Source organism: Excalfactoria chinensis, chromosome 3, assembly GCF_039878825.1.
Source record: "Excalfactoria chinensis isolate bCotChi1 chromosome 3, bCotChi1.hap2, whole genome shotgun sequence".
NCBI lineage: Eukaryota > Metazoa > Chordata > Aves > Galliformes > Phasianidae > Excalfactoria > Excalfactoria chinensis.
The window spans coordinates 55,822,936-55,832,240 of NC_092827.1; the positions used below are offsets into that span (position 1 = coordinate 55,822,936).

Consider the following 9,305-nt stretch of genomic DNA (forward strand, 5'->3'; position numbering starts at 1 on the left):
CACAACGCAGTGCTGAGGAGGGCACAGTGCAGTGCAGACTGCCTCTAGCACCATCACGCATACTCAGTCAATTCGAAACCCACATATATTACCTGTTGTGTATGCTTGTATGTGCCTGTGGAGACATGGTTTTTGTTATTAAGCAGACACGTACATTTTCTTGTTTAATCATTAAACTTGGACTTGATTGTATGTTAATGTGTTCACTGCAGAAAAAACATCCAGAATACTTGTGCAATCCTGACAAATCCTGTAATTTTCAATGTCCCGAAGAGCACACAGAAAGCATGAAATAATTTGTGATGTGTTTTTAATTAGTTTTGCGACGTGTGTATGATTAGTGTTTCTGCTGTTCTGACCACGTGGGGGCAATATACAAGTAATGATCGCCTAAGTAACCAAGTGCCAGTTTGCTAATCCAAGCGTGCTGAGGTTGGGTTTACAGAGACCGCACATTATACCCGTGTTTGTGCAGGTTTTTCTTGGAATTTGTGAGATCAATGAATCATAGGTTTAGTGGCCACTTCTTTTTTTTTTTTTCCACCTGAAAGTAACATAATAATGTTCTTTGATAAAATCTAAAGCACAGATAAAATTAAAAGCACAAGAAGAGAACGGTATGCATTTCAACACATTAATACACATTTCAGAATTACCAGTAATTTCGAAATGATCTCATGTAAGCCTGGCTTTATAGTCGTGACAGGAGTAGCAAAGAGAAAACTACAAAGAAATAACCAGGGACTCTCAGTTTTCTCTTTTTTCTTTGTTTTGGGTACAGCTACTACCAGAAAATGTCATATCTGAGATGCTTGTACACTGTTTGCTAATTAGCCACTAATTAGCATCTCTTCTTTGTAACTCCCTCTCCATCTTACTGATAACTGCTGTTGTGTGGCGCTGTAATTTGTTTCCCTGACAGAGAAGAATATATTCCCAAAATCTAGCCTAAAGTTTTACAAAACATTAATAGTGATGCTGCTGGTCAGCTATTTTCCTTCCTACTAATTAGATACATCATGTAAGAGTATAGAAGTAGCTACAGTACATATAGTTTCTGAGTGTTTTTAATGAGAGACAATGGGCAGTGTGGCAGTCATACAGAAAATGTTTTATTGTAGTGAATTTACACAGGAGAAAACCAAAACTCTGCCGGCTCCTGAGCCATAAAAGGAAAGGTGAGAGCTAACCTAAATAAGTTCCTACACGTAAAAACACATTGCACTTCCTGTCGTCTTTACAGGGTTATGAGGACAACACCTGGATATGTTCTTTTCCTTTCTTTAGATTTTACAAATGATCTGCATCTTTAACTAATTAAAGCTTGAATCTGGAATGTCCCCTCATGGGATTTCTTTTTATTATTATTTCTCATGAGAGCAAAGCTGAAGGTGATCTTTCTGTCTGTTTAGTCTGTCCAGTTTATTTAGACTAAGAGCATCTCAGGCCACTTGAGATACATTCCCATAAAGACCCTGCAGGGCTTCAGTGGCTCTAAACCCAAGCTTAGTACACAATACTAATGCTGACTCGCAGTCAGATTGTTCTCATGGCCAGCAAGCAGGAGGAAGGAATGGCAGCAGGTTCAAGGGGCTAGATGAAAGAGTGCAGAAATGGCCTAGATGACAGAATAGCTATTCTCCTGTTGGGGTAACTGCCAACCCACTTCTTAATGCAGAAAATCAGCAAGGCATTGTATCAGCCTGATGCACACGTGGCAAATGGCATAGAGTCTTTGACTATACAGAAAAGAGGAAAGTGGGACAGGCACTTGGGCCTGCCTACATTTCAGTTGTCCTTTTAGGGATACACATACAACACTGTTTATCAACTACTGACTAGTTTTCCCCACACAACACATTATGAACATCATATTTACTCATATATTTTACATATTTTCCCCCCACCAACACACACCTCTTTTAGTGGAAGAATGTGACATGTCAAAGTGACCAACACTTCAGAAGAGCCACCAAGAAAAAAATGTTCATATGAAGCTAGCTTATTCTGGGTCCCTTGAAACTAATATCTTACAAAACACAAGATATCTATTTTTACAACATTTACTCTGTACAATGTAAAGAGGAGAGAGAAGTTTTTAAACATAGGATTCCTTAGCATATTGTATCTGCTCTACCTCAAAAATGGGCTGGCTGCACCGCCGTGCCACATACTCATGTTTGTTCTTTTGGCAGGATTCGGACATGGCTCTCAATCGGTACACTCCAGGGGTTACAGGTAAACTCACACGGGAGTTTATTCCAACAGTAACACTGAGAGTTTCAGTTTCTGCAACAGAATCATTCGCAGCAGAAAGCCTATCATTGGGTAGGTCCTTCGAAGCTGTACAGGCTACGCCCTGTGCAAGGCTGGTACATGGATCAGATGGCAAAGCGTCCTGGTTTGACACCTTTAATCTCATAGTCTGAACTGTGAGATTGCAGGAGGCAACTTGGGTGGCCACACAGTTCTTAGTAGCTTCTTCATAAGAGGGTGGTCTTCCAGGATTCCTCTGGTCTACCTCTCTGAACACTTCGTCAGCTGACCTGAAACGTGACCTTCGCTGATATGGCATTTGCAGTGGTTTGTTATCCTCAGGGCGGTTTTCCTGCACAATTCTGCAGGAGAACTGATCATCTTTCTTTGTGAAACTGTCCTTCTGGAAACCCATGTGTTTTCCAGGACCCCAACTCTGATGTTTGGTTAGTGTTTTCCGGTGGTTTGCAAAAGAAAATGACATAGAATGCTTTTTGATCTCTCGCCTAGTTGTGCTGCAGTCTTCATGAGGCTTGGTGCAAAAGGACTGGGGCCTATTTAAGAAGGTTTTTTTGGGACTAGAGGGTGAAACTAATGGTGAGCTGGTGAAGACTGAGCCATCAGAGCTCTCTAGTGAGCAACTGGAGGATGTTTTGGATAGAGAGTCACTTGATAACTGTGAAGATAAGATTGCAAGCCGTTTGTCCAGCATCTCATTCTCCAGACCTAGCTGCTTCTGCTGAACTGGAAAACTGTCCTCACTTTTGTTTAGCTTCTGTTTCCTTATTCTGCTTTCAAAACGGTCCTGGAAGGATAGGTCTGGCTCTGAGTACCTCCTGTCCATCACGCTGGTGTCATTTTTGCAATTAGTCAGTGATGTGGCAGAAACACATGTTGGATATCTTCTGCTCAAACCAGTGCTTCTTCCTTTGGGCTTCTCTAGTTCAGAAGTACAGCATTCAGCTTCAGGATCTGGGCTGTCATAGGCAGAGTCATTCTGATGAGTAGCACATAGGTGTTCTGTGGGGACAAAGCACCTGTTAGTTTTTACTGGCCATGTAAGGAAGAAAGGGAACCGAAGATATTCTTGTATAAGTGCAGTAAAACAGGGTCTTTTAACATTTGTTTCCACAGATGTATTCCCATATAAAACCTACAAGCAGTAGCCCCAGTCTGTGACAATCCCTAGTCCGTTTTCTTACCTGTAGAGCTGTCTATGTGCTCTGGTGACTCCACAGCCAAGGTGCTGACAGGCCATAGAACGTCCTCACCAAATATTTCTGAGCTGTTTTCTATAAGGAACTCCACCAAAACCGTCACCTGTACACAGAAAACCATCTAATTCAGTCAAAGGGGATGAAAATATATTGAATAATCTTTCCTGCTGCTGGACAATGTCTCTGTATGATGAAGGGCAGCACAGAGAAGGATGGCTTCTGCCAAAATCCTGGCCTATACCACAAGGCCTGACACCACAGATGGAATAATCTGCCCCAGTACCAGAAAAAAAAAATGCTATCAGCCACAGCTTAGCACTCCTCAGAGTGTGTGTGGTTAGCAGTGCCCACAGGATACACGCTGCAGACATCTGAGATGAGGGGCAGCCACTCAGTGGTGCTGTTTTCTTTTGTGTGGCCTTTGCAGTAGCAGCGGGATCCCTGAGGATGAGTCTGAGCTGCCCAAGGAGAGCAGCTGGTAGGTGAGCCCACTCACCTTGTCATTCATCTCCTTCTGCACCTCCAGTGGCAGCATGCTGCCCGTCCCTGGGCTCAGCATGTTTGGGCCTATGCAGATGGCAAGGTTGTTGGCGTCCATCCTGCTGGTGTCAGCATTCTGGCTGATGCGATGGAGCACAGAGAGCAAGTGCTTGAGCAAGACCAGGTTTGGTCTGGGCAGTTTGTCAGCCACCCTAAGTGAAAACAGACAAAATGAGATGTTAATGCCTGGTGTGGTGGCTGCTACTTCTTTATTTGAGCAAGTCTCAGTTGCACACAGACAGACAATGCTTCCTCCAGAAAACGGAATGCCTATGCTTTCACTACTTTGCAGAAGTATCATTCAGAAATCCCCAACAGCAGCCGAGCTTGTGGGTAACTACAAGATCACTGAATTATGAGATCTTGACTGAGAGGAAACACTACAATGTCCTGTGTCATTGAGCAGAGGAGGCGGCATCAGAAGATATCACCAGAGGTTTCCCGAGGGTGCATGAAAGGCTGTGGTTGTGTCACACAGCTCACAAAGCCCTTTCTGTCACCTTTCACCTCTGCTCCTTCTGAAGGGCACAGCACAGGCCAGCCTCACTTGTCCAACCCTGTGGCCATCAGGCACTTGCTACACCATGCAGTGACCACATTCACTGTGATGTGACACTGTCAGCTCCCACCTCTTCCTGGCTATAAGTGATTCCTAGAGCAACCCCAAATACCTCCAGGAAGTGCTGCTGCTAGAGAAGTGCTTCTCTGTGCTACTTGCCCTACAACCCCCACAGAAACAATTGCAAGTGGAGAAACAGGCTTTTAAATGAGACTCAAGCTCCAGAGAAGGCTGGCCACTACCAGCCCCTCCATCACACCGGGACTGGTTGCAGAACTTGATGGTTGCAACACTTACTCTTTCAGTTCTTCAATTTTTTCTTGCTTGCTTGACTTCTCCAGAGCTAGCATCCACTTGTCATACAGGTCATCTGACAGAAGTTTGGAGGGAATATTTCGGAGAAAGTCCTGCAAAGTCAAGAGACTGGGATGAGACCTTGAACGCTAAGGGAGCACAACGGCTGCTCAGGCTCTCTCTGAGGGAGGCTGGCTAGAACTATCTGCTCTCAGAGGTGACCATCAGCTCTACAGAGAAGCAGGCTTCATAGGTACATACTGTATGCCCTTCCATCAGTGCAATAAGAGGTTATAGCTCTTATCTGCTTCTTGTTCATCCCTACATCTCAGTATTCCTCACAGAAGAGGATGCTGAGGAAGTGAGTTTCCAGTGAGCATGCAGAAAATCAGCAGCAGAAATGGAGCTGAAAATCCATCACAAAAGCAAAAAGCCAAACTTTCCCATACTTAAAACATTTAGTTTGGTTTCACTCTTTTTTTCTCCTGGAGTCCCACCTAAGCCAATTCTCTGCAATACGGTGTGCCTGTGCAAATGGGCTGTGTTCTCCTACAGCTGAAAGTCAGAGGAATTTACCTTCAAAACCACTGCCAGTAGATGCACAGTTTTGCTTTCCAAATCAACATTCCCGCCTTTGTTTAAATCTTCCTTTAACTCCTTGCGTGCTTTCTCATTGGCAGCTTTTCTGAATATCCCTTCAGTGGAAGGTCCTTTCATGTACAATATGGTTAGGAGATCCTGCAGGAAAGAAAACAAAACAAGCAGGGATGTTATTGTGTGTGAAGAAAGGTCCTTTGGCAGGTGGACATTTCTTTAGATACAGGAGAAAACAAAATGACTGTAGATATACTCTATACAGACCAGCATTTAGTTCTACCTCCAAGTAGGTTATACTGGTAATAATCTGTTTTTTCCCAAACCAAATTATTTTTGTACTCCAATGGAGTCATCTCTGCTTCCTTCAAGAAGGAAACAAGAGGTGGCTCCCAAGCCAGGCTGAATGCCTAGAAAATATTTCTTAGAAGAGAAAAAAGCCTTTGTATTGGAAAAGCCAACTCAGTGGGAGAAGTGTTGCAAGATCAGTTTATCTAGAAGATAAGTCTTTGTTTATTTATCAGTGGCAGTCCATAGCTGAACGATATTCCAGGGAAACACAAAAGTCCCTGGATGTTTGTGCTGCTGAAAGGTTTATGTGACTTCGGTAAAACCACAGATATTTATACTGAGCAACAGATCTACTTCTTCCATTCCTGGTCCACAGTGTCTCCACACAAAGTAATTGCTAGTGAAAGTTGCATAGAGTGGACAGAATGTGCAGATCTGATCCATTCTATACCAGGGCTTCTCAGAGTTGTGCATGGAGAGGAAACAACAAAACCACTCATCTCCAGAGTAGTGTAGCACAAGCACTGAGAATCCTGCCTCACTCTGGAAGCCAGAAATATGGTAAAAATACCACCAGGATTGCTTACCTGGACTGGCTGGGGCAGTGTGTCATCTTCCCCACAAATAATTGCCAGAGGCTGGCCAAACAAAGTGATCTTGAGGCCAGGGTCCAGCTGTCCCGGGGAATCCCCGCTGGTGGAGGTGCGTCTCAGAGCAAATGGCCACGATATCACCTTCTTTCTTTTCTTTGTTCCATCTGCTGCGAACAAAAGGAAAATTAAAAAATCAGTTAAAATAAAACAACAGAGTTATGCTTCCCTTCATCTGCATACAGTGTTATGTGACATGGAATGAAGAGCAGAAGTGTACGTTGAAGCAAAAACTCAAACTAAACGGGTAGAAACTGAAAGACAAGTGAGTTGTTGCTAAGGAAACAACTGCCTAAACTTTAGAACTCTGACTGTCCCTCTAAGGACACCACCTTTCCTGTTTTCTGAGGTTTTTTTACACTCTAGCCACTGTTTCCTCTTAGAGAACGGGAACATGCAAGGCATAGAACTAACAGTACATATCTGACATTTATAGAGATTTTTGATACTGCAGAGGTTTCCGTGATAGCTATCTAAGGTAGATGTGTCACTTGGGCAGCTTACAATAACAATTAAGGTAGATGTATCACTTGGGCAGCTTACAATAACAATTTCCACTATGCAGTCTTGTCCATGAAGGAGATACCTCCTCCAGAGGTGAGCATCACTATTGGGCCGCATTGGCTTCAGGGTCAGAAATCTCTTAGCAAGGGTTAAAGGCTATGAGAAAGTCACTTAATGCTATGGAGTCATATAAAATTTGCTTCTGATATGCCTGAAAAACAGTGTGACAGGACAGCTTGCTCCAGTTCTGACCCTGTACCGTGCTGGTCTCTGCCCAGTTGTTTGCTCCATCAAAGCAAACAAGTGCAGCTCTGCTGCAGGTGGGTGTGTTTGCCATGGTGTGTAATCAAATGGGTAGCGGTGAGCTGCAGGGCCACACCCCAGTGGAGATACTCCTGTCAAAGAAGCACGCTCACTGACATTGCCACCAAGGAACACAATTAAACCTGGCTCTGCAGACCATGGAATAGGAATGCATGGGCAGGCATCACCACCATCTGCACTGAGCAAAGAGAGGTCGCTGCCTCCTGGGTCATGCTGGGGCTTGGGCTGCACTAAGGGACATGAGATAAGCACTTCTACCTGAGCATTGCAAGCGTTACATAAGAAGGTAGTTCCTCAGTTTGTTTTTAAAACTCACCCGCCGACTGGCAAAGTCCATCCTCAGTGTCAGCTGGGCCCAACAGGGGGCATTTCTTGGCATCAGCCTGCAAGAAGAACACGGGAGTTATAAGAGAGCCTTGAGCAACCATGCAGCCATGCAGAAACCCATGAGAAGCCCAAGGAGCTAGCAGAGTGACCAGGCAGCTGCCGAGGGAGCCCTGGGCCCAGCTGTGATGCTGTCTTGCTGCCCAACAAGAGTGCTACACCCAGCACTGAGATAGACCGCTGCTGTGACTCCAAGAAGCCACAGCAGGACATGAGCTGTCTGAATGCAGGGAGGGGGAACAGCCTGCCCATCTGACTCCCCCTGGCACTGGGGATTTCCTCCCAAACTCTCCCAGTGAGAAAGGAGTCTCTGCTCGGGGTGCGCAGCAGGGATAGAGACATCTTGCCTCAGTGCCCAGCAAGGAGCTGGGGAAATGTAGGAACTGCTTACCTCTGATGGGCACTCAATCAAACTCTCCATGTTTCCAGCATTTAGTGTCTTTGACTGGGAAAGAAAAGAAAGATTGCATGTGATTAATTTAATGCTACAGTTTAGAAATCAATGCTTTTCAAAGTCACTCTGTTGACAGAGCTGAAACAACGACACTCACGGTATTGCAGCTGCTTAGCACTTTCATTAGGAGTTTAATTGCGGGAGCTCTGCACTGTCTGGCTCCTCAGGTCCTTTTGTTTGCCTGTTTATTGAACAAGGAACAGACAAAAAAAAAGAGCTTGGTAAAGCTGCATCCTTCTTTCCTTCTTTTCTTTCTGCCCCACAAGCCAGCCGAGCATCTCAGCGTGATCCTGACCAGGATAGCCCACTCGGGTCAGCCATAAAGCCAGCGCTTGCTGACAGCTCCCTCTGCAATGCCCACAGTCCTGAGCTCTGTTTCCCCTTTCATTCACTCAGACAAAAAGCAGCTTTCCATTTTTAATCCATGCAAAAATGAGCAGGCAGTGACAGCTATGTGGGACTGTTGATTTGCAAACACAAAACTAAGCAAGCCAGTCAGTTCTGCCCACAAATTGTTGGTGCATATCTCTGTACAGCTGTGCCTGGGGCTCCCCAGCCGCACCCCAACGATACATGTTTGTCCCCAAGGTTTGCTTACCCAAGGAGCGAGTCCCGCTGGAGCTCCTTCACCTCCTGTGGGCTGCGGAGGACAAGGCAGGCAGCATCGTTCCCCTGCTGCTAATCCTTTGGGCGGGCGCAGGCGACTAAACAGTTCTACCCCACGTGTGCTGCCTTATATAGTGCAGAACAGCAGGTGGAAATTCACAGGCAGGAAGAAGCATCATGGGGCAGGACTGAGATGCTGCGACATTTCTGGCTTCCTCTTTCCTTTTAGAGGAGCTCTGTATTGGTTGTTTTTTTTTTCCTTAAAGAAGAAGAGAGCAAAAAAAAACCCCAATAACTCTGTGTATCTGTTATGCATGGAAAAGATGAGCCACTTGCCAGGTAAAGGTTCCATCTCGCATCACTGCTGCAAGGTGGGATCTGCAGAGGGGGCTGTGGCGTGGGCAGCGAAAGGGCAGTAGGCACCGTCTGCTCTTTGGCTCCCAGAGATCAGAGATTGTGCAGTCTAAAGGTGCACTGCCAGATCGACTTGCACTAAGAATAACTAAAAAGAGGAGCAGTAAAATAGCCAAAATTCAGATAAGTGTTTTTGTACATGTTTTTTTACAAAACTAATGACAGCAGTGTAATGTCCGAAAGCAGTGCAGACACACACTTTGCAGGTGCCAATTAGC

General features: G+C 45.1%; 1 protein-coding gene across 2 annotated transcripts; it reads right to left on the reverse strand.

The window, feature by feature from the left end:
• Nucleotides 1–1,091: 1,091 nt before the first annotated feature.
• TAGAP (T cell activation RhoGTPase activating protein) lies at nucleotides 1,092–8,935 on the reverse strand. 2 transcript variants are annotated; one of them, XM_072332168.1, is made up of 10 exons: nucleotides 8,666–8,935; nucleotides 8,165–8,248; nucleotides 8,005–8,058; nucleotides 7,546–7,612; nucleotides 6,339–6,511; nucleotides 5,443–5,604; nucleotides 4,870–4,979; nucleotides 3,970–4,165; nucleotides 3,459–3,576; nucleotides 1,092–3,276 (listed from the first exon to the last, which is right to left on the reverse strand). In XM_072332168.1, exons 2-10 carry the CDS (start codon nucleotides 8,189–8,191, stop codon nucleotides 2,099–2,101), a joined length of 2,085 nt encoding a protein of 694 aa, XP_072188269.1. In that variant the 5' UTR covers nucleotides 8,192–8,248; nucleotides 8,666–8,935; the 3' UTR covers nucleotides 1,092–2,098. The 2 variants fall into 2 exon arrangements, with proteins under 2 accessions (XP_072188269.1, XP_072188270.1); XM_072332169.1 differs by having other exon boundaries at nucleotides 6,339–6,508; nucleotides 8,666–8,795.
• Nucleotides 8,936–9,305: the final 370 nt, after the last annotated feature.

Coding starts and splice junctions, on each gene's coding strand:
- TAGAP (XM_072332168.1), bottom strand. CDS start 8,191: ATGAAAGTGCTAAGCAGCTGCAATACC. Junction 5,605..6,338: donor CACTGCCCCAGCCAGTCCAG/GTAAGCAATCCT, acceptor TCTTTCCTGCAG/GATCTCCTAACCATATTGTA. Junction 3,277..3,458: donor GCACATAGACAGCTCTACAG/GTAAGAAAACGG, acceptor TTGTCCCCACAG/AACACCTATGTGCTACTCAT.